At 38.3% G+C, this 25,857-nt stretch overlaps 1 protein-coding gene across 9 annotated transcripts; it reads right to left on the reverse strand.

The window, feature by feature from the left end:
* Positions 1-1,082: 1,082 nt before the first annotated feature.
* DCUN1D2 (defective in cullin neddylation 1 domain containing 2) lies at positions 1,083-25,839 on the reverse strand. Of its 9 annotated transcripts, none has more exons than XM_064709664.1 (9): positions 25,648-25,839; positions 24,370-24,414; positions 23,653-23,760; positions 23,040-23,548; positions 19,852-20,020; positions 17,237-17,367; positions 6,224-6,306; positions 4,891-4,987; positions 1,083-4,236 (listed from the first exon to the last, which is right to left on the reverse strand). In XM_064709664.1, exons 4-9 carry the CDS (start codon positions 23,212-23,214, stop codon positions 4,157-4,159), a joined length of 735 nt encoding a protein of 244 aa, XP_064565734.1. In that variant the 5' UTR covers positions 23,215-23,548; positions 23,653-23,760; positions 24,370-24,414; positions 25,648-25,839; the 3' UTR covers positions 1,083-4,156. The 9 variants fall into 9 exon arrangements, with proteins under 9 accessions (XP_064565734.1, XP_064565718.1, XP_064565761.1 ...); XM_064709648.1 differs by lacking the exon at positions 25,648-25,839 and adding an exon at positions 25,200-25,331; XM_064709691.1 differs by lacking the exon at positions 23,653-23,760 and having other exon boundaries at positions 23,040-23,256.
* Positions 25,840-25,857: the final 18 nt, after the last annotated feature.

The raw sequence follows: 25,857 nt of genomic DNA on the forward strand, positions 1-25,857 counted from the left end.
TTACTGTCTTGACAGAAAGCTGAGGTCATGACATGAAACCTATAGGGTTTGCCAAAATAGAGTACTTAACTGCTGGGAAAAGGAGGCACAAAAACCCCCCATGGGAATTGGTCAAATATGTGCACAAACAAGAGGAAGTATCCCAATGCTCAATCAAAATGTGAATGCCCCTGAATTTCCCCAGCACTTCTCATGAAGAGGTGAACATTGCACCCACTCATCTAAAATAGAGTAGGTTCTGCATGTGGTTGTAGAGGCAGCTGCAGTTCAGGTCCCTCTGCTTTTAGTTTAGAACTAAAAAGTTAATTTTAGATGTGTCACCTAGTTCTACCTAGCACACTGCAGATAGCAAAAAAATTCAGAAAACATGTTTTGCTGAACAGGTTTATGGCTGTAAATACATGCACTTATTCTCTTTCAGAAGGGCTGTGCCTTTTGGTGAGTGAGATGCTGGCTGGCATCAGCTGAAGGAAGTCAGTGGTGCTGATACTGAAAAGAAGACAGGCTTGCCATGGTTCAGCTATCATTTGCAGCTTCACTGCAGACAAAACTTGTGCAACACCAAAGCAGCCCGTGGTTGGTGAAAGCACTGGAGAAGGATGGCAGATAAAGGACAACTTATTTATTTTGACTTGAACTTTCAGAAGATAATTAATGATAGGTGAATGCATAACTCTGAAGGTCTTTGCACAGATTTCTGAGTATCCTGCTTCTCCAACAGAGCTCAGATCCAGGACTGAGCACTTTCCTGCAATTACAGCTCCCACTGCCAGCACAAAGGAATGACACAAACTGGGGAGAGTCTGGTGACCAGCAGATACATGCAGTGAATACAGCACTGCAGCTAAACATGTCAAGCCTCTCAAAAGCTTAACGGCGAGGTGACACAGATGACCAAACCAAATATTTATTAAGGCCATGTAAAAATTAAGGAGTTACATCCTTACCCCATTCTGGCTGGTGGAGTAGTAACACAAGAACCAAATAAATGAACCAGAAAACAACAACAAGAAACTCCTACTAGACCAAGACTTCCAAAGCAGAAAACTGACAAGAACCATACAGACATCTCACATACTGACTTCAATCCTTTAACAGTCCATTTATTCCTTTTTCCAGTGCCAAAAAATATACACACATGTACAGCTTATTCAGCAGCAAATCTCCCAGGTGCATTGAATGAGCAGATGCCTGCAGGTTTGCTCTCCTTGGCATGACACACATGATAAATTACGTTTAAATTTAGAATTGGCAAGTACAAATCCTATGGCTCAGTTTCAAACCAAACAACTTGGCACCAAGTTTAAAAATACATACAGCATATCTGTGAAGTAATACTGTATGCACTGAACAACTTGAAGACATCTGTACCATTTAGGATTATAAATTGAGCAGCCTAGGTGTTACCACTGTATCAGCTTACTTAAAATGGAAGTCAGAGTACCCTGTAAAGTGAAACTGCAGACAACAGCAAATGATTAAAATATGTAAGAAACTTGTAAGGTGAAAGCAGTTTATTTGCATTTTTTATGACTGTTCAAGTGTGAAGGTGTTACTTCATACAGGAATGGAAAAATCACATGTGGTTTAAAACGGGTAGAGGAGCAGGAAGAAAAAAAGAAAAAGGAAAAGCATAGCAAACCTCAAAACCTGGCTCACAAAGATCAGCAACTATCTCTGGAGTATTTTGCCCAGTCTTCCACTGTCACCGATGAAGGATTCCCCCAGGAATGAGATTTAAGAGTGTGTGTGTGTATATATGTACACACACACACTGAATCCTTCCTTCTTGCTCTGATTAACAAGGAAAAAACCCTCAACCCACATGCATTTTTTATGCTCTATTTATTCTAAAAGGTAGAAGGTTCATCAGAATGATTTGATGGAGCTCTCATCATGAGCAAATGTTTCACAAGCTCTAGTGCTATGAAACTTCGTTTACATCACATAGCAACAAATTAAGCTACTTCTGATCAGTTATATTTTATCTATATATTTTAAATGGCAGCTGTGTGAGTAACAAGCATTCCATTGCTTCTGGCTAGGTAAATGCACTTGATGCTGTAAGATGTTACACATTCTGCAAAGCCTGTGGGACAGATACAGAAATGGCTTCTTTTGGGGAGGAGGCGTAGATAAATCAAAAGCAGTAAAAAGAGTATAACTGCTTCTAGCTCTCTGCTAACTTCTGTAGAATACTTGGAGTTACACAAATGCCATTCTAAAAGGATGCAGTCAGAAAGCAGCAGTTTGGCAGAGCCTCAGTGGGTAACTCTGCACAGGAGCTCCAGGCAGCAGCGGGCTCAGACGCTGACACCTGGTGGCTGCTTGGCCAGGGCTGACACTCACAAAAAGAGACAAATACTCATACCAAATCACTCAGGGCATTTGTAACTCCCTTACTAGGCTCTTACTAAGAGAAAAATCGTTAATTTGTTCCTCTTTTCCCTCATCTTGCTTTTTAAATGCCATGCACAACTGAAATTCTAGCAAGTGGAAGAACAAAGGCAGTCTGTATGCAGCATGTACACTTGTCCTTGCACATTGTGTTGACATAATGCTTATATGAAACTCTAAATATTAGAGTTTAAGAGATTATTGTAAGCTTTTATACCCTGGCAACTATAAAATAAAAGTCTGCTGTCATGCAACACTTCAACGATCCAAACAGATATAATTTATATAACTTAATGCACTATTTTCTCCAAAATTCTTGCATCTATTCAGCCTTAAATACAGAAAATATATTGATCATAACTGTACATACTCTCTAGCAACTCTTCATTTTAACAGATTTGTACAGTGGCTATGACAAACTCATTTTGATGAGGTAGCATTTGCAAGAGCCCTGTGTGAAGACACGCTGAATAGTTTCTGGTAAAACCTTTTTGTGCTCAGACATCAGCAGACACTGATGAGAAACAGAAGACTGACACCACTGTGCACATCATTATCAATGGCTGTCAAAAGGGGAGAAACAAGTGACTGAACAAATTCAGATTTGGTGAAAACTGATCCAACTTCACCAGCCTTGAGATCACTGAAACTGCATTAATTTGCTTTTTAATCCCCTTAAATATAATTGAATGCACAACACATTCATAGGCATGAACACTTGTGATCATTAATTTGAAGTCTCCTTATCCCTAACTATTTCTCCACCATGGAAGACAAGTAGTTAAGTCTTCAGGCTTACTCACATCTCTTTTCTGTGAGAAGTGCCAGGAAATGAATTTACAACTATGTTGCATTTAGCTAGAATTTATGATATGTTTCAAGCTACAAATAAAATCCATATTCCACCAGTTCATTATTAAAAATAAATAAAACACATAATTGGAGACTAACTGAATTATGATAACTAAACATGAATTATAAAAGCATCTTTGGTTGTTTAATGTCTGCTTTAAAATGGTTACTAAAAAAAGCTGGAGTTGCAACACAGCATAGAGCAGCAGCCTGTCTTCAGCAATGCTATTGTTACATGTCCAAGCACTTCAAGAAGAAAGATTAGGAAGTGAAATTCACTGGGAGAGAGCGAAAGGCTGGATGTAATCACTGTATACATCTAGGGTGTGAATATACAAATTTAACATTTTGGCAATAAGTTAAAAACAAAACAAAAACCATATGTTCATTTGTTTGGAGATTTTTTACATGTCTGTATTAAGACAGATCCACAGAACTAACTTTTATAAAAATACAACATACTGCATAAGTTTTATTTATGGATTTAATTTATATACCACAAATACTGCTTTTAATATAAGTACAATATAATACATTTTTATTTATGTAACTGCTGGTGTTCACTTTGGATTATGAACTGAATGGCATGCTGTGCTGTCAAAACTTTAATAAAATGGCCTCTAGTTAAACTTCTCCAAAGTATAAAATCATGCAAAATCTACATCCTATATGATACAACCAGTACAATAATTGAAGCCAATAGCCTACAAACAGCTTGGATCTTCTGAGTTTGTTCTTGAGGTGTCCACACACCCACCATCATTTTCTTTAGGCAGAAAGGAGGAATTGCAGTTTTGTCTGCAGAAAGTCATCATGACCACTGAAACCAGCACCAATGTGCAGTTATCAGCTCACAAATCTTCATTACCCACTGCAGTTCATTTAGTCCAGATGAACAAATCTGGGGTTAGGAAGTTTTATGTTTTCCTCCTGTGACTACTGGTCGTGCATATTCCACAAAATCATCTATTAGAACGGGCCAGGCTCCTATAGAGAAATCAAGCAATTGAGAAATTAGCCAACCATTACCAGCAGCAAACTGCTGTAGCCTACAAATACAAAATATTAGAAGCTCATCTTGACATTCCTGGCCTTGTCTTTAGCTTTAACAAGCACAGCATGATAAAATACTTGCAAAAAACCCCTAACTAATAAATTCCACATTTGAATCTCTTCTTTCAGCAATAGTTCTTAAGACAACCAAAACATATTTAAAACACAGAACTCCACACTACAGCTATAAACATTAGCTGAAAGCAAAACCACGGCATTCTTATTATAGCCATTCATATCTTAGGACTTATTTCTGCACACATTCCAAAACAGAATTAGTAACAGAGTAAACTGCATTTAGGGTAACAAAAATTTTGTGCAAAATGTTTCATTCAGAGGTCTATAGCAAAACACTTTCAAATAATGTGCTCTATCATGGTGTGACTGTATCTTTACCCCTGTTTTCAAATTACAGCAAACCAGTTAACCTTCTTATCACTACTATTTTGGCAATGACACTGTATTGGCAGCTGAAACTTTAAGGGTAAACAAATTAGGACACGAGGTAACAACATGTTCTCTTGTTCATTTATAGCAGTATTTCAATTCTGCTGTACCAATTTTTGAAGATATTCAGGTACTGCTTACCTTCTTCATCATAGTTGGACATATCATCTGCAATCATATTTCCAAAATCTAACAAAAGATTCCAAGTATCTTTTGGAATTGATCTTTTATGATGTTCCTGTACAGAGGAATAACAGTACTGTTCAGTCCAAACTACTTTCAAATTCCATAGCAGTATTTTATATTGACACATACAGAAATACCCCTTTTTCAAACATTTCTTCACCTTCTTTATCTTAAAAAAACAATAACAGAAAGAAATCCATCTGAAAGACTTCCTGCTTGCTTCTTTCTCAGGTTGAAATCTTTTAAAGTATTTCTTCTCAACTAAACGTTCAGGTCAAATATTTGTTCTAAAGTAACACACTTTAATACCAGGTCATAACTTGTAGATTTTTCTTCAGTTGCATCGATAGACCTGAATTTGGATGTCTGAAAATGTACTGAGGCAGTTAAAACATGAAATGGTTTCAGAAGCCCTCTTGATGAAACTGGTACATTATTCAATGATTCAAATAAATACACTGCCAAGAAATTTAGAAAAAAACTACAGAAAAATATTTCAAAAAGTGTACACCTTCCCTATTAAGCACTGGGGGACGAAAATACAGAAAGACTTTTGATTTCTCCTAAATTACAGATCAAAATATAAAATGAAGAAAATCAAGATAAATTATATATTATGCAACTTCATTTTTTGTAATTATATAGACATGGCAAATGTGGAAACACAGATGAGTGAATAGGGTCTTTTACAAGAATATTTTTGAATTTCTAAGGTTTAATTTATGCATCTTTACTTCACTGCCCACAGAATTGCACTGGTAATAAGGAAACTGTCAAGATCAGTTCACTACTATTAGCTAAAAAATTAATCAACCTAATTACTCGGGCAAGAAATTTTGTGGAAAACGGAAAGTCTCTTAGCATTAAATTCTGGTATGACTGATTTAAAAAGACTGAGTTTATGCATTAGTACTACAAAAGGCAGTGCATGGTAAACTACATGGTTGGTGATAATCACAGCTGTGATATTTTATCACTGAGAATCACAGCGGCACCAGATCCATCTACAATCATGGCTTCCTTTCATGCAGGAACTTTCCTAAGTAGGAGGGTACAGGAATAAGCAAGCAGAACACTTCATCACTTTGCTGCATCTTTTTGCATTCTTCTAAATTAGAAAGCCATAAAGAGAAGATTTGATTTGGCTTGATTTGAGACTATTTTATATCAGTTTTCAAAAAGGAAAAATCTCTTTTATCCCATCTTTTTGTTATTGGAAGCACACAGCCAACAAAAGCCAGACTACTGTGGAATAATATAGGCAATAAGGAATAAAGCACATACTTACCAACAAAAATTTATTCCAAAGATCTAAAAATTTAAACCTTCCTGACAAGACTAAATTCCAGTATGCAATTGCCATTTCAAGATCTGCAAGAGATAAAATAACACATAAATATTGCAGTACATTATAAGCAATAACCTCCTTCTGGTTAAACTATTAATGCTGCATCTAGGATATTATAATACAAATAAATAACATTCTTTCAAAAATCACCAAATTATAAGGAATTGTTTTCTACTCTCCCTGACCCAAAAGGTACAAGACAAGCAGTAACAGTACAGATTTTGTATTGAACCAAGTCAATAAAACTAAAATATTTGTCACCATCCACCACTGCCAGATTAAAGCTACTTTCAATATACAGAAACAGAACAATTAATGCTAAATCTCTCCGCAAATCAAAAAAAGAAAAATATACACACATGCACAAACATAGCGAATATTGACAGAAACAAACATTTAAATCCACAGATGTCAACGCCTCTTAATTTATCACATTTTGTACTCACTTGACTTTGAAGGGAATTTAAGGACATGAGGGGACGAAAAGAGTCATTTATCTGTGGTATTATCCCTTTCAGCAATAATTCTGGCATCATTCAGTGGACAAACACCTACACCCAGTACTGAAAATACAAGTCCAAGAAATCAGCCTTATTCTGCATCGTGACCAGTGATCTGAGAGCAGGGTTCAAGGAAGATGCAGCACTGCCACATGTTCCAGCAGAAAGGCAGAAGCAAGATTAGATGCAGCTTAAGGGTAGAAAGGATGTTTCCTTGAAGGCCTGTTTTCATCCTCAGCAGCTCACAATGCCTAATGGCTTTGGTGCCTGCACTAAGTACATGATCACTCCTGGGAAACCATAACATAAGGCACAGCCTTTCTGAAACCACAGAAACATTCCAGCTTGTGCTTTCAGTGTAAACAAAGTGTAAACAGAACATGAAGCTTAAGAGAAAGTACTGTGATAGCACACAAAATAGAAGCTCAGCCTGCACCTACTAGAAGAATGGTTTTTGAAATTGTACATATCACACTACAAACCAAAGGACACTGCCACCTGAAATCAAGCTTCACAACTGAAAGATATGTTCCAGATTTTAACACAGCCATGCCCCTAGAGTCCCTGTTTCAGATAGGGCTGGGCCCTGGATGAAGTGCAGCAGTTAAGATGCAGAGAAATGCAATATGCCTCTACCTATGGACACGGGGACTGTGCTGCCACTGTTTGTCCTACTATGATCAGTGCTCTTCAGTACAGAGCTTGGATTATACTCTAATAAACTTCCTTCAGCTCTTCCTGTCTATGCCACCACACTCATTTTTCACAAAAAATATGAGGAAGAGAGTAATTAATAGCATTACTTGCTGCTTAGATATGCAGATTATTATTCTTATCTGTTATCCCAAATTAAAAGCAAAAATAATGAAAAAGAAGAAAACTAATAGTTGCTGAACTCCACTGTGAAGTAACTGGCTTTGATCCCACTCACTCAGGCTTCTTTATGAAGACTCAATCTCTCCATGCAAACCTTGCAAATCTTTCATGTGACAACTTTAAGCAAAATGCACTTTGAAGAAATAACACCTTAATAGTTGAAAAGTTTATACTTCTGATGGAAATATTCCTTGGAAAAAGGAAGAAAGTACAGGCAGGGAAACAAAGATGATTAAAGGTACCACAAAAGAAGAGGTAAAAGGGAAAGAAGAGAGAACACTTCCTTGTTTTTTGTAAAAGTCAGTACTATGTTAAGATGATTATTGCAAAATTGTGTTTAGCACAATGCATGTGAAATACTGCCTTAAGATGACACTCGAGGGACACTGTGTACACATGTCTGCCAATGAATTCTCCTGCACAAAGACACAGAAGTTATTTGCTATCACATATGAAAAATGCAGATCCCACTGAGGATGCTGCTCTGTAGTGCATCACACAGGTCCACACTGGAGCTGCTCTTCCCAGTAGGCACATAGAGGAAAGGTCTCATTTCAGTAAGATTTGCTAAAGGTGGGGGGAAAAGTCCATCTTTCTCATCTGGCTCAGGTAATCCCACAAAGCCATTAACTAATACAAATGTTATTTGAACACAAGGACTAGATGGGACTATCACTTCTGGTAGTGAAAGTGCTAGTTTATGCAGCCTAAAAGTACATGAGCAAACTAGGCTTCAGGTTTGCCACAATCTCAGGGGATATGCCTACACTTCTGTTTGAAGACAATTCCCTGCCTAGGTTGAAAAATCTGGCATTGGAAAACAGAAAAAAAGGATTTTTCTGCTTTAAAGGGAAGACCTAGTTAGATAGTTCAGGTCTACATTAGCATGCTGACAGTAGTATCAATAAACAGTGCTGCTGTGGATCTGCTACAATTAGTGCTGCACTGATAGATACTGAAAAAAGAGAAAAGCCCTTATGCATTAGGGTTCTGCATTCCCACAGGAAGATGCTTTTACAAGGCAAGAATTCCTCAGGCAGTCTTAGGAATACCTTTTTCAATGCTATATAGATACAAAGGCATCATTACAATAAGAATCAAACTACAACTACAAAATATGCTGGGTTTTTTATACCAAAGTATATGCTACTCAATTATAGACCAATAACATAACCTTAATAAACAGAAGAAGACAGATGCATGGATCAATTTAAAAGAGACTTCATTGCTAACATCCATTTTCATATCCAAAGCATGAAATTGCTAAAAGGTTGAAGAACATCATAAAAATCCCATCATATACTGTACTACACATTATGTAGTTTGAGCTTTCCTTTCAACCCAAAAATATTTTTAGTATCAATATCTAGTGAGAGTTGTACATCATGCAGACCCTAAAACAATCAGCTTTTCTCAACCAGAAATATTATTTTGCATGCAACATGATCTATTCTCAAACATTAAAACCTCATTCTAAACTGGCTTTTAAAAAAAACCTTAGCCTCTTCTATCATGATTGAACAGAATAGTGGTACAAACAGCACAATTAATGCAGAAGGAGAAATACAGCCTGTGTCTACTTTTAAGATTTGAGTAAATCTTGTTAAGAAAGGAAAAAATGTATTAGATTGCTGCATGAAAAAAATTAGAATCAAATTAAGTTCTTCATGCTATGATTTTGGACCAGGCCAATGAAGTCACTGCACACTACAAATTAAGGAAGTGTGAAAACAAAAAGAGAAATAAGAGATAGCAAGGAATTGGCTGGAGAGCAGGATTTCTGAGGAACATGAAACGCAGCTGATTTACACTTGCTGTGCCAAACCCGCCCTCTGGGACTGCAGCACTCACTCGCCATCCTCTGCCAAACAGAGCTTTCCAGCTCTCAGCCTGCCCCACCAAGACCTGCTCATACACTTGTGCTTGAAATAGAGACAGTAGAATATTATCCCTAATTCATCTGAATTACTAATACAACTTTTCAACACTGTGTTGGAACTGATGCACAGGTAAGAACAATGGAAGCTGGTGTCAATCTGTCTCAACAACAGGACTACTATACCTGCCTGACCAACAAGCATCAAGTGAATACTTGCAAGATTCAGTGATATAATAAATTCCTTGTTTCTTCATTTCTGAATGATTTTTAAGTCTTCTTTGGCCTCGAAATTGCTAAGAACACAGACATAAGTATTAGTTTCTTCTTTCCTAATCAGCAAAATAACAAGAATATACCATGAGGATTAAATCTAAAACCACTTAACTGAATTGCCAAAAACTTAGAGCAAAATAGGCTGTAGTTGCAACTGGAAGCTCCCCCACAGAAGATAGACAGAAGGGGAAAGAACAAGTTGTGGGGGGGTGATACAAATACAGATCATGGCTAAAATCAGGATCTAGCTGAGCTGGATCAACTCACCCCTGCAAAGGCATCAGCAAGGAGCCTCCCAGTGCCCTGTGTTAGGGACAGACAATGCAGTGCCAGGCTCAAGCGCATGTGGTGGACAGGAGGAGTGGTAAAGCTCAGCACAGGCATTTCAGAGGAGCCCTGCAGGGTCTGGCTGTGTCTCAGCATCTGCCACACTGAAGCAGCCTGGTTCCATGCAGAACATTTCATGTTTATTGTTTATCACTTTAAGCAAAAAACAGATGAACTGCTTTGGAATGCAAGTTAGATTTAGGAGATGACTGTCAGAACATCAGTTTGAGTGCAACCTAATGAACCTGACTGTAGCCCATTCAAAAATCCTTTTGCCTCTCTGCAAATCTCTCCATGTACCATTCAGATAAACAACAGAAGACTTAAAGTTGACTGGATATTCATTTCCCAAACAAGGCCCAAACATGAGTAAAAGAATCAATGGGGCATTAGATGAAATGGCAGTTATGCCACACTTTTACTGATCAAAACACCTCTTCTATAAGTTTCCCTTAAACTGCTGGCATTTTCAACATGGAAAATGTGAACAAAAATAAGGCAAGAACCATACACATAAACCAAGGTCACTGGAACATCTAAAATACAGCATTTGCAGACCTCTTACAAAATAAATATAAAATTCATTTATAGACCTCACTAACTTCTTCCATGCACTCACTCCTACAAATTGCCTATCAATCTAATTCTTCATTGAAAGGGGAGGACATCTTGATAACTAGCTTGGGGGGAAGGCAGGAGTAAAATAAGAAAACAAAACAGAAAAAAAAATATCCTTCCCTAATGTCTAAAGATCTCTTCAAAGAATCTTGAGATACTGCTATGATAAAAGCCCAGCTGATGTTGCTTCAATTAAAAAGAGTACATTATACTCATCTGCTTATAGGAGAGGAAACCTCCTTGAAGTCCACATACCGGATGCAAAGATAGTCATTCTTCTGGTCTTGAGGTAATATCTGATTCAAGTCTGAATGCCCTCCTCATCTTTCATCTCTTGCTTGATCCCAGGAAACTGGCAGAGAGAAGGAAGCACAACCTTTTGAGCCAGCAAGCAGATGAAGGGATCACAAAGAAGTGATGAAGGACCCAATCGGCTTTTTGTTTCCATGTTGGAAGGTGAAGACCATGAAAGAATGCATTAAGCTCCTCCCTGGGGCTGAAACAAACTCTAACAAACTCCTGAGCATGCCTTTTTGGGGCTCAAAGGGAGATCCAGTAAGAGAATCAAAGCAAGCATCAGGTTCAAAAAACAAACAACCAAAAAAAAAGAGCTAAGGCCTTGTTTAGAAAGTGCCCTCAGAAATCTGAACTGCTCTGTAGACATGACAAAAGACCTATAATTCTATTCTTTAATACACTTACCAACAAGATCTAGGATACAAAATTTCACTCAGATTGCAGTAGAAAAGCTGAATCTTGGGAGTAGAATGCAAGATAAACCCCTCCGAATCTGCACTATGCAAAAATTTAAGATTTATTGCACTATATACAGTAGTAAGAACATGAGAAAGCAGATTAAAGACAGAATCCCAATTATCCATAATAATAACTTTTAAAGTCTCCTGGCAAACCAGATAACTTGATAAACTGCACCTTCAGAATAAAAGACAAAATGCAAATCAAGTTTAATATATCTAAATATTATGTACTCCAGGTCCAACACGCAGCCATTGAGATGGCACTGCTGTGCTGAAACTTGGCAGGTTTTTTTTTCCTTAATTCTGTCCACCACTTACAGAGTCACAGTTTTAACAGTTATAAGCATCCACCGTGTTCTTGGATAATGATCAAATCTATTCAGATGTATCTGAAAGACACTCGACAGTTGAGTGCTTAGTAACATTCATCAGAACATCATTTTCTGCTTCAAGATCATCATGGCAGATCCTTTGCACTGAGCTTTTGCCTCCTGCATCTCAAGATATCACCCTGGGGCACTGCTACTACTGTCACTTCTTTAAACAGCACGAGCCCAGGCTGGAGCATTCCACCTGGAAATACTGAGCTAACAAAAGTAAATGCAAATATTCAAGTTGGATGAGACCACAGCAACAACAGAAGCCCTGCAGATACAAGGAGAAGTAAAAATTCCCTACTGTCACCACATGATCTGTGGAAAAGAGACTCCTATAAAAGGCAGTCCTATTTCTAGGAATGAGTATCGGTGTACTGAATTCTGTGTCTATTTTAGGGCATGACAGAACAGATGTAACTTAGTTTATTGGAGAGGATTTCTTCCCATCTAATTAGATAATGGCAGAATTTCTTGCATTGGTTTTGAGGGGAAGTGGAGAAGAAGAAATTAAAAAGCAAGGAAAGACAAGCTAGTTCAAAAATAGATAAAACAGAACTACACACACACTCCTACTCTCCCAGACCACCTTCCTGGAGCAGAAACCCCTCTGAGTTATGAAGACAGCTGTGTCAGGTATCATCTAAATTCTTCTATCACCACAAACACTTCTAAGAAGGGCTTCTGTGCCTTTCCCTCCCCATCTTACAAATGGCAGCTGGTGTGATACAAGATACTGTGTCCTGCTGATAATAACTCCAGAAAGTCTGGGACACTCACAGATTTTTTCCAAGCTATGCTCCAAGCAAAAAAGATCCAATGAAAACTGACAGTTATTTCAGAAAAAACAAAAAAACTTTTAGAAATTCCACCTTCAAGCACTGCTGCCCAAAGTGAAGCCAGATACAGTGAAATTCACCTCAGTATGCTGAAGCAATCTCAAACTGCTTCCTACCATGTTTGAACCTTCACAGTGGTCAAAGAAGTTCTGGAAGAACCTCAGGCATTCCCTGCCAAACGGGGACAAAGTGACTCATCCCAGCGGGTCAGTCTTGCATCTAACACTGCCCAATACTTAAGTAACTCAGATGGTAACAAAGAAAACTTCTGTTAAATTTGCAACTTAGACAAAACCTGAAAAAAGTCTAACATGACAGAAGACAGGATTAGGATTCAAAATTATTCGGACAAATTGGAAAATCATGTGGAAGTAAGTAAGAAAGATTTCATTAAAGAGAAGTGCAAAGTCATATGCTAATGAGAGTAATCAACTGCAGAAATATCAGATCAGAAGGACCAGACACAACTGGGTACATTGCTGTGCTGCAGAAACCCAACAGTAAAACAGACTGCAAACTGCAGACAGCATCAAACTTCAGCAAACTCAAAAGGATGCAAAACAAGAAGTAAAATATCAAAGACATATGGAAGGTTATATGGCTTGTTTGGGTACTACATGACAAGAGAAAATTAGGTCAATTTGATTGCAAAGGAAATGAGTGTTGGAAGACAAAATTGCAGTATCAGAGAGCTAGGAGATAAAATTTACCAGGGTAGTTGGTTTTACTCAGTCCAGAGACTAAATGAAGACACATACACGATCACTAACTATGTAAGAAATTGTTACTCACTCTAACAAAATGTATGCTGCATATTTACTTTGGCTGGGTAAAGTATTAAACTGGAAAATTCAGAAGCAGAGATTTAACTTACATGCTAGAAAAAGAAAAAAAATTATTTCACAACAGGTTTAAGTAAACATGGACAAAGATGTATGAAACCTGCCATCAAAAATTTAAGATTGTATTTTGTGAAGGCAATGGCTCTCAGACTTGTTCAGCCACAGGACCAGTACAAATCTTAATACCTATTGAAACTGAAAAGGCAATTTAGTATATGCTGTAGCATACCACAGAGCATTTGGTTAGAAAAGAGTGTGCAAGAATTGGTTTTGTCTAACATAAGGAAATACACTATATAAGTATTTCTCTACCTTTTATATTTAAAAACCACCTGGCATATTAAAAAGGAACCCATAAATCACTACTTCCTGGTGTTTTTCAGAGGAGAGGGGACAATAAATAAAGTAATAATGCTTCATATCACTTCTTAAAACATCAGATACAGATTTTTAAAAAAAGTAATCTCAAACGATGGAGCAGAGAGCATGACTCATAACCAAAGCATTGCTGCTTGAACATTTTAAAGGTATTTCACTCATTTCTTAGGGTTTCAATATGCTAAGATAACAAACAAGAAAAAAACATTAAAAATAATAGTCAGTCTGCCTATCACAGACAAATTTCTGGTAAGCTCTAGTCTCAAGAGTTATTTCTTTGGAAAAAAAGATGCCCTAGTACTTAGCCTGAAGGACCCAACAGAAGGAGTTTAATTGCTAATAGAAACCCTTTATAAAAGAAAATGTAATCTGCTAAGAATATGAATTTCTTATTTGTCCTTGGCACTATGTCAAACTTGGTTAGTTCTTAAATAGGCACATTTATAGGTTATGTGCATTTCCAAGAATCAAACAATATTCTTTTAGCCTACAGATCATTCCCCTAACCAATGAGCACAATTACCAGACTTGGTGATTTAAGCTCCCAGCCAACTAAGAAAAAGCACTGAATACTTCAGACCCTAGAAAATCACATTAAAATATTCTGCAACTGAAATTTAGGAAAGAATTCCTGGATTATTTCCACTTCATTAGTTCAAACCATTCACATTTATCCTTTACTTGACATAAACTTACAGACCTCTCAGTCTCCTCCAAGTTACAATTCACCAGAAAGACTTTAAGGCAGCAGCTTGGGCAGGAGCTAGGCAGCATCCTGTACTGACTGAATGCCATCTGATGTGCACGTGGGGAAGAAGGAGAGGTGATCACTGGAAGATGACCTAGACAGAGCTAGGCACAGATTTCCACCAGCTCAGATGGTAACAAATCTAATTATTCATTGGTTTAACTATCTGGACTTAATCAAAGTGAAGGCTCCAAACTGAGTAGGACAGAACCAGACTTTGTACATGGCTGACATTAATTTCCACATCTCCTTGACAACAGGGCACAAAGTCATTGGGCACAAATACCAAACAACCCTGGAGACAGGGAGCAGAGATGGACAGTTTCTCATTCCAGGAGAATATATGAAGTATATCGAGAAGAGGATGCAAAATAAAAAAAACCCAAACAAACAAAAACAACCTAAACCTGTATTAAATGTAGCTGAAGCAGCTACAACTCTCAGCTCATACAAGCACCCCAGTAAAATAACTGGCGGGATTTTCTTCCTTGGTTACAACATACTGCTTCCTTCTGTGGCTATTACAAACACCTACCTGTAAATTTACTTTTTTCCTTCACCTCTTTGCTCCACTATGATGGATTATCCCTATAAAGATTCCAACTCCAAATCTATACAGTGCTAAATTTTATTTGGGTAAGGTATCACTGGCCTCTATCACTCAAAAATGTTACATTAGTCCATATGTTTGCTCAATAGTCTCTCTCTACTCAACCTGTGGATCCAAGAAATGGGGTGTATCTCCACTGAAGTAAGAAAAGCAGCATCTGCTTATATTACTTTACTATCTAGAATCATCTTAGCAAAATCAGAAAAAGTCTGATGAAAGGTGCCACCAACATACTGCCATGTAAGAACTAAGTAGTAGAAATTAAGAGACTCTACATATTATTGAAATTACTAAAATTCCTGAAAACTGAAATCAGCTACAGTACCCACCAACTCATTCCACAGTTTAAGTTTTACTTCAGTTTTTGCATTTCTTACTTTCTCCTGCTAATAGAGCAACTCTTAATGCAAGAAGGAACTTTGGAACTTTCTGGCAATAAAATATCTTTTTTACACAACAGAGAAGACAGACTTATAAATGAAAGGACCCCCAATACTGAATAAAAAGTAGTACTGGAAAACAAGTCAGTCTCCTCCTCATGTCAAATGAACACTACATTCAGTTCCAAATCTGGATTGTGCTGCCTCCCCTGATCCACTATTCATACAGACTTAGGTGAAAAGCTTTTGAAATATAAGTTCATGAGTGTCATGTTGGAATGACCCAATTAAAACAGGAAGCTATCTGTAATATTTCTTTAGGTATCCCATAGAGTCCAACTTCAGCTGTAACTGATTTACCTTTCCTGCAATTTGGAAGTACTAAGCTTTGTTAATAAAAACTAGCTAAGGGATAGAATCCTAACCAACCTCACAGAGGCACTACAAGGCTTCTTCATTTTTGTGTCAGTGAAAGTGACATGTGAGCCATGAGAAAGTGACAGATGAAATGAAAAATGGAAGTGCCGGAAAAAAAAAGAAGAAAAATACAAACTGGCTAAAAGTTGCCCATAGTTTATATATAAAGAAAAAAGATTACACCAGGAAAGACAATAGAGATTATTCAAAGTCAAGAATGTGGAACAGACACACCTGGTTGAGGAGTAAATTGATATTTTGCTCTCCTACCAGTTCTGGAGAAACACATTCATAAACTTTCCAAGTAACTTAGACACAGATTTAAAGTGGCTATGCTAAAAAAAGAAAAAACCCCAAACCCTAAAAAAATCCAACAAACCACTTCCTCTCACACAGAGCACAAACAACAGGGATGATGGTACAGTGCTATTCTATATACAAAACATCAATTCCTTCCTACACAGGATCTTCTGAAAGTGGACATAAATTTGAAGAGAGTGGACTTCATCTTACTGGGTTTTTTTCATCTATTCATAAACTAGATATTTTTGATTTGAAGACACAAATGGAATTTAAATGGTGTATCAGTTTTACTCCAGCAATACAAGGCATGGATTGGGATAAGGCTCCAACTTAATGAAGAATAACACTTTAATGCTATATAAACTATGTCTGTTTTTACTCACTAGTTTTAAACCAAGTTCATAACATTCTTTTTCTAAACTTTACATAAAAACTGAGCTAAAACTAAAGATTTTAAGGAGAACAGTAACTTTTGCCCAATTTTCTCCCTCTTCCTGGGCTGATACGGACATCTTGTTTCAGTAGTTCTTAACATACAGAACTCAATAGCTCAGTATTTAAAATAAATAAAGTTTGACAGGTCTCGAAGAACTGCAGGAACTTCATTGGACAAGAGGTGAGAAAACATCAATACTGGCAGAGAACCCCATTAAATTATCTGTACCAAGGGGATGTGAATAAGAGATTAAATGAAAGAAGATGGGAAAGAGAAGTCAGTGAAAGAAATCAATAAAGAGCTTACTATACAATTGCCAATGAGAATATTGTAGTACTGGAAACATTTGGAAGACTTGACTGACTGCAGACATCTTCTCTTTTTTTTCTACTTACCTAGACCTTTTTGTCCAGGATTTTTAGCAAAGTTAAAAGTAAACTGATAAAAATCTTTGAACTTTGCTGGATCCTTTAGCTCTTGTTCCAGCCTTGGCAATAGAGCTTTTAGCTTTTCTGTGGTATCACACCTGTTCAAAAGAGATTACATTATTTGCATATATTTAAAATTTCTTCCTACTTTCCCCCACCTTTTTATGGTTTAGTTTAAAAGAAAAACAAAACAGTGGTTAAGACAAAGATATTATCTTTGTGGATAGCATTCTGAAAAATATAAATGCTCATGTGCCTTTACTGAAGAATTTTAAGTGGAACACTGTATACAGGCTTCCATTAGGTACACAATGCAAACAGGATTCAGTGGTTTAACTTCTCTTCTATCTCTTGATGAATTTCTGAACAGATGCTGTTCTGTTCTTAAAGAACACCCAACCCTCACTGAACTCAGTTACTCCTTCCCCTGAGACAGATGCTGTAACACAAGTGTGAGGTTTTGCTTTAATCTAGCTAGACAATGCTTATTCCCTACTCTCCTGAATAAAGAGCTTCACACCACATTTTTTACAGTTCATCTTAACGTTTGAGGACTTTTCAACTAAATGAAGTAATATTTGCAGTCATTCTCTCCCCATCATAGAACAATTGAGAATAAAACTGAGGAATAAAATAAGTCCTGAATGATAGCCTGAAGGCTGGCAAACTATTGAACAGCCTGGCACAGGTAAGCTAAGACAGAATCAAGTTACTGAAATTCTAAGAGAAACACATCCCTGAATAACACCACCAAAGCATTTTCAGTGAAAACACCTGAGCTCAGAAGTCACACTTTTAAAAGGGAAAGTGTTTCTGCCACAACAAGGCATCAAATGAATATGCAAGGTTAACAAGGACAATACCAATATCTTGAATTGTACCTAGAAACTCAAAGTGAAGCAAAAGGGTTTTAAAAGAAGCAGTATCACAACTAACACTGTGTATTTGAAAGTTCCCCAGTTAAATGTTTGTATTTATTCTAAAGATTCAAGAAAAATTCCGTTAAAGGATGGGTAACTATAACAACATCCATAAAACACGAATGCAGTTTTAACTGTCTTGCATGGTACAGATAAAAATAAGTACCTTTCTGGTCTCCAGCAGTACCTGGCAGAGAAAAGAAAGAATTCTGCCAACAGTCTTCAACTGAGAAGCTCAGTTTGGGAGCTTCTTCTAGGGACTTGATCTAGACAATAAATATACTTTCTCATATGTATCCTACAGATGCTATGTGATCTAAGCCTCAGGGAATGTCTTTCCCTTTGACTGCTCACTTGTGTTCATTGCTAAAAACCACAGACACTGTGCCTCCAAGTATGTAACAAAATCATTCCAAATTCTCAGTAAGTGCTGTGGCAAGCAGGCACAGCCATATTATGCTCCTAAGAACAGCTGTTGCTCCAAGAACAGGTGGTTTAGCAAAAGCTTTTTAATCACTTCTATGAAAAAAAAAAATTACAAAAGCTGGCAACCTTTAATATAATAGCATGAGCACTTAATTTCTGACCGTGGTTAGAAAATCATAATTATTCTTGTAATTTCTACCCAAAGCTACCCAGTGGAAAAAATAAAGCAGTGAACATCCGATAGTATCAGAAGTTACTTCATCACAATTTCCTAAAAAGGAAAGCTTAAAAAGAAATCAATAACTGATGAAGTCAGTAACATCAGACTGCTACAATCTCTGCTCAAGAAACAACCACCACATTTCCTGTAAGTTTGTCTTAGAAATGCATTGATTAAGGTGCCATTCTAAGAATGAAATTGTTTATCTACAAAAAAAGAGGAATAAGAAATAAACTGTACTTATCCACCCATTTAATGCAATCTGTTGAAAAGAGGCATTTGATACCTCTAAATATTAGAAATGCTGCTCCTTTTGCAAGGAAAAGTTATACACAAAATATTTTATGATGATATATGCTTGGCTTTATTGGTAAGCAGAGACAACATTCAAAGTCTATTATCCAGAACAGCTCCATAACTCAGGAATTTTTTATCAGATACAGCACAGTTGGACCAATGGTTTCTTCTACCAGTATCCTCATTTTTATTTCAATTCCTCACAGATATTTTATGCAAACGAAGTATCTAGTATGAAAGAGAGGAAAGCAGAGGTGGTAAAATGGACAAAAAGAAAGATGGATCCATTTGTTGGTGGCAAGGGAAAGAATTAAAGGCTCTTTTCTGTTTTCCTATTTCCTTTCTGCTTCAACACTGACATTTTTTACCTTTCATACACCTCCAGTGAATTTCAGTTTTTAACAGCAGGAGGTCCAACTCAAATCCTTAACACAAATATGCATATGCTTACTATGAACTACATAAAAAGATACATGAATCATCTGCCTCCCTTGCTGTACAAGTAGAAATTGTTTTGCTTCCCCCCTGCTGTGGTCATTATGGCTTTGCAGTAAAGCATCAATTCAAGGAAGACAAGACACTACAGGCATTTTGCACCTGTTAAGCTTGGCACTAGCCCCAACAGCTTTTTAAAGCTTCACAAAATTTAAGTGAAAACGTTTTGAACAGAAACATGGTTTGGGCTCTACATTACAAACTATGCAGAAATGGATACTTACCCCAACTCTGTCATGCCATCAATAAATTCCTTTTTACTGAATTCACACTGTGTGGCTGCCCTGAATTTCCATGCCACAACCAGAACACTGATACTGGCTGGGTCCAGGCTTAAATCATCACAGAACTGCTGAATCCCATCAATGCCAATTTTATTTTCATCTTGTGGGTCTGCAGTTCAAAATACAAATAAGAGAATAATTATTTATGAAACATATTAACAAATTATCATCTGACAGCTCTAATGTGCTGCATAATACAGGTATTCATTTTTTCATAACCTTCACATGAAGTCTAGATATTTTTAAAAGAGAATTAATAAATAGATTAAGTATTCTGAAAACTTACAGAGAAATTGGTTTGCAATTTCTCCTGAACTTCCCTGCTGACATCAACTAAATAATTTTGTTTTCCCTCCACAATCCACTTTAAAAGATTTGAGTCAGAAGATGCTGCCTACATTTAGAAACAGTAAGGGTGATAAACACATCAAAATGTACAACATCTTTATATTGGTCAGTGTGCATTAAGCTTAAAAAAACCCCCCCAAACCAATCCAAAATCAAGTCCAACAAAAACACACCTACCACATTAGACCCTTGATTTTTTTCCCCTGATAGTGACATATGGGTATCCACTATAGCTACTTAAAGACCACATTCAAACATTTTGGGGGTTTAATTAAAAGTCAGGGAAATCACCAAAACATTGTTCAAGCAACGGCTTAGCATAACAGAGTCTTAAGCTAACTAATACAATTTAGTACAAGTGAAACAAAGTATTTCCCCAGTAGTACCTTTCTGAATGTTGATAGATGCCTTATAATAATTCTGTAACAAAATTCTCTCTCAAAAAGGCCTCCAAACAAACAACCCCCTGCACATAAACTTAGATAATTGGAGAAGAAAAAAACCAATTGAAAACAAAAGAAAATAAACTCAAACCTCTAGTTTGCAAAGCTTGAGACTTTACAAACCACAAAACAGTCTTTCCCAGCTTTTGAGAGGAAGACATTTCAATATCATAAGTCAGGCTATGTAAAAGAAGCATCTCTTGAGAAGATTTAATACTAACTTCTTAAATTGCTACCATTTTCAACCACGCCATTTTTAAGTCCTGATCCAAGAAGTTGATCAAAAAAAAAAGAAATCAAGCCCAGATGAATCCTTTAGAATTTTATTTTAATTCTTAAGCTAAGATCTCTTTTACTTTTCCAGCCACTACTACAGTGAAAGAAATTGCAAATTCCAGAAAGGAAGTTAATTTGGCAAACAGACTCACATTGATAAAACCAAGAATTACACCCATGGTATAATTCAGGGACCTTTGATCCCAAATAACAAGTAAATATATCTATTCAACTACTTCTAAGACATGTAAAACATTTATTGTGTATTTGGGGAGTAATTGAAGAACTGAAGGCAAGATGTGCATTCTCTTGAAATCAGTGGAAAAATTCTGGTGGATTTCAACAAGGACTTTTCATCCCTATCATATTTCACATCATCCAGGCAACTAGTAACAAAAATGCAATGGTTGTTTTGACAGTTGCTCAATAAACAGGTAGGAAAACAAAGAAAAAAAAGCACAGAAAAAGACATTTCAGATTTCAAGTATAGTGCACTATTCTATAGGCTTTGTAGAACAAAGGAATCCCTTACTGTTCAGGGGCCAGTGACTCAGTTTTAAGATTGATATGAATCAAGGTAAGGTGCTTAACTAAAACTTTTATAGACTTCTGTCAAATCTTGTGAAAGTTTTTAATGTTTACACCTTCAGTTTTTATATGCCAGAACTGTACAGGTGTGCTGCTAACTAAAACACTGACATAACCTGGCTAGACTTGCTTTCACCCAAGTCAAATGGTGCAGTTTGCCACTGCTAGAACTTTGTAAATAAGAAATACCATTTGTGACAATCTTCTTCATTTCAGATAGTCTTAACAGCATTTATGAATTTGAGTATTTTTGACTCAGCAACCTCCAAGACTGACATTCAAGGAGCAAACAAAAGATTCAGATGTATGCATATTGCTACATAGATAAAAAACATTCACATAGGCATATAAAAACCAAAACACGGTTCTCTGAGTTTTGTCTCTGGGTTTTTGTTTTCACAAAGAAATGCTATAGCATTTTAGCCTCTTTGTCCTTACATAATTCATTACCACACAATAATAAGTATTAAAGAATCCCTACACTTAGAACAGATTATGCAAAGAAAAAAAATGGTGGAAACGGTAACATAAAAAATGATGAAGTGTACACAAAGCATACCATATAGTTCAATTAGAAAAATTCATAAAATCATAGCTGGGTAGTGGTTAAGAGTTCATGTTTTCAAACATGAGATGTATGGATTTCAACAGGAGCTAGCAAAGATTCCAGCCTGCACTGCTCCAACACGAACAATGCACACTCATGTCAGATGGCCCCAGCTCAGCAAGCTGGATCACATACTTTATTATATTTAAATGCCTATTTTTTTTTTGTTGTTCTTTTTAACAATGGCATAAAATGAAACTTGGAAAAGAAACCACACTGCCTTTAATCCACTTTCCTGTGGTTTTCCCTCCAAACCTCTCTGAAAAGACATCACTCTTGCTGTAATATGCCAGTATGAAGGAATTAATCAAGGCTGTAGTACCTAGTTTTTGAGTTCTTATTTGACTGTTTTGTCACACTCCTAGCTGTAACATTATCTGAAACATTTTTGCTTTTCATGCATAGAAATATTACTGTCTCTGAACAGAACTAATTCCCCCAAATATTAGTGCAAGAACAATATGTGTTCTTTTGCCATGGAAAGACCATCATACACATTTAAGAGTGGCTACTGGCAAAAAATCATGTAAATTGCGCAATAAACTTTGCTACAGTGTTGACAGCTGGCACTTTTTCCCCACTGGAAGTTTAATTTCCTACTTTTAAAGTCTACAGATATCTCCATAGAATTTGTGTACTAATCATTAAAAACATTTGAAACCTTTCTTCACTCTTATCTTATTACTATAAACACAGTGAGAAGCAAAAGCTAGCAAGCTTTACTGAAAACTCCCCAAGAATGGTAGTGGGCAAAGCAGAAAAGGTTCTCACACAACATAATTTAGAAAAAAAAAACAAAACAAAATCCACAACAACAAAAACCCCAAGCTGACCAACCAAAAACTCACCAGAAAACGAAATCTTACCTTTGTATCGATTATATAATTGTTCTAATTTCTTCTTGTCTACTGAATTTTTCATGGATTCTTTGTAGTACAAGTCTGGATTCTGGAAGTAGTTGTCTGTTGCCACTTCTAGTTTCCATTCATTCTGTGTTAAGCAGTATATAGCAGTCCTTTCCCCAGCCTGGGTAAATGCCATAAACTGGCGCACCTTGTCCTTCTGGGACGATTTAAGTTTATGCTTTGGGATGCAAAAGAAGCAGGAAAGCCAATGAAGCTAATCCAGAAGTTTGTTTCAGCATTCTACTACTAATGCCTAGCTTTTAAAGGTTTTAGTTTTCTTGTTGATGACAACTTTCACTTCAGAATTACAGGAAGACAAAGCCTTGTTCTTCTGCAGTTAAATAGACAGGACTTTCTTCTGAAAATTGAAATGACAGCATCTATATATACATTTTTAGCAGCACATATTCTGTCAGTAACAAACTTGTATTTCTGCTTTATTGCTCACATATGCTGACGTTTTTTCTGTTCTGTAACAGCAGTAAACACAAGTTTCGTCATATTACAATATGGTTATCTTCTGAAAGATATGCCTAGTGGTTATAAAAAAGAGAAATTAAAAGGTGCAACTTACAGATTCTTAAATTCTGTGTAAGTCCACACATGGAGAAAAAAATACCCAAGAGTTTTCCTAATATTTTCTTAGCAACAATTAACAATGCAAAGCTTAATTAGTCATCAGCTGAAAAAGGCAGAATCATTTGTCACATAATTATGTTATAAAACACTGTCAACAGAAGACATAAGGCAAAAATAAAATAGATGAAATGGACACATTGGAGACTGCTGAATGTTACAATGAAACTATAAGATTGCTGTAAATGTGATCTAAAACTTTAGTGTGTTAGTAGTATAAATGTATTTTTTAAAGTTTAATTGAACAACAAAAAAGCCTATTGCAGTGGTCTACAGGAATTAATATGATGCTTCGCTCAATTAAAGCAACCACATGGAGACAATATCCCCAAACTTCTGGAACACCCAAGAGGTAGGAATGGGCATTTGATAGGGAGAAAATTTGCTAGTAACATATTTCAACATTATTCTTTACATGAAGTTGGAAGCAGAAGGAGATAGCTTAAGTCAAACTGTGTTTTTTATTATATTCTGTACTTTCCAATTTTGTTAAACCTTAACACATGTTCTGGGCCAACAGTTAAGCTGAGAAGTTTGTATGAATTCCCCACTACAGCTTAAATAGTCAGATACAATGGAAATTTTACATGTCTCTTTTAAGAGAACCGGATTCTGACCCAGTGAGGAGTAAACATGGGACCATCTTTCAGCTTACTTTTTATCTCTTGTCCCCACATGGACGTCTTGACTATAGATGGTCCTGAGACAAGAAACACATCATGTAAACAAGATAAGGATTTTGGTCTTTCCTACAGGAATTTTCAATCTAATATAAGAAGAAACATGCCAGGTGTCTTTTTACACAAGAAATGTGTACAATGGGAGGAAAACCGAGCAAAATATAACTACTATATACTTTGGTAAGTAAATAACTAATAATCCTTTGGCGGCAAGCTCCAGCCTGCCTCCAAATTTTCATGAAGGTCTAGCTAAGGGAGTCCCAGCACCTAGACCTTCCTCAGTTACATAAACTTCTTCTGGGCAACAAACTTAGCGATAATCACTTCAAAACAGAGGGCTCTGCCAACAACGCCAAAGCAAACCCCGCGTCCCCTTTCAAGCCCAGCTAACGGCAGGCATTTACGGATATTTTCCAGCGGAACGAAGCACTGAATTATTTGAAGCGATAAGAAGCACACAGGGCTCTCCAGCCCCCTGCCCTGCCACGTAGCACGGTTCGCACCGCTCACCCGCGGCCGGTGCCTGCGGCGGGAGCGGCCCCGCGCACCTTCCCGGCCCGGGGCGGCTCCGCAGCTCCGTGCCCGGCGTGACCCCGCGCTGAGGGCACCCGAACGCCGATGCGCACCCCGCACCCAGGCACAGCCCAGCCGCGCTTCTGGAGCCCTCTGCCAGCGCTAATGACACCGTACCGCACACCCCAGGGGAGCGCTGGAGCTGCTGCAGCGGCACCGGGAGAGCCCTTCCATCCCAAAACAGCCCCGGCCGGCCCCGCCACCGCGACCCAGCAAGGGACTTGTACCGCACCTCTCCCACCGCCTCCGGCCGCACCTGCCGCGTCCCGCGGCGGGGAAGGGGCCGGTGGGAGCGAGGGACTCGCAGCCCCGGTGACCTGCCCCGCCAGCCCAATCCCAAAAAAGGGAAAGGTACGCGCTGCGCCGGCTGCCTGCGCTCGAAATACCCGCGGCGGGGCCCGGCCCCCTCCCTTCCCCCGCCGCCCCCGGTGACCTTCCCCGCTCCCGGCCCGGCGGAGGAGGCGGCGGGAGAGCGACTCCGCTCGGGGGGTGCGCGCCCCCGTATCCCCGCGCCGCTCGTCCTCCCGCCTGGCGCCTCCCCGGGCAGGGCAACGGGACTCGGCGCGGCGGGAGGCGCGGGGGCGCTCGGCTCGCCGGCCCGGGGGGTGCCTGGAGATTGTTCGAGGCTCCCCCTCCGCGGTTTCGCCGCCTCCCCTCCCCCCCAGGCTCGCACAACCTACCATTTTATCACCGGCGCTCCCACCAACTTCACCGCCCGGCGCCGCCTCCCGCGCAGGCGCGCACCGGCCCGCCCGCGCCGCCTCCCGCCGGGGAGCGCTCCGGGCCCGGGCCGCAGAGGCGGAGCGCGGGGTCGCGGTGCGGAGCCCGCAGCGCTGCCGGGGGAGCGGCGGCGGCCGCGGCGCTGGGGCAGCTGCGGGGCCGCGGCTCCG

The sequence above is a fragment of the Zonotrichia leucophrys genome, chromosome 1 (assembly GCF_028769735.1).
Source record: "Zonotrichia leucophrys gambelii isolate GWCS_2022_RI chromosome 1, RI_Zleu_2.0, whole genome shotgun sequence".
Classification (NCBI taxonomy): domain Eukaryota; kingdom Metazoa; phylum Chordata; class Aves; order Passeriformes; family Passerellidae; genus Zonotrichia; species Zonotrichia leucophrys.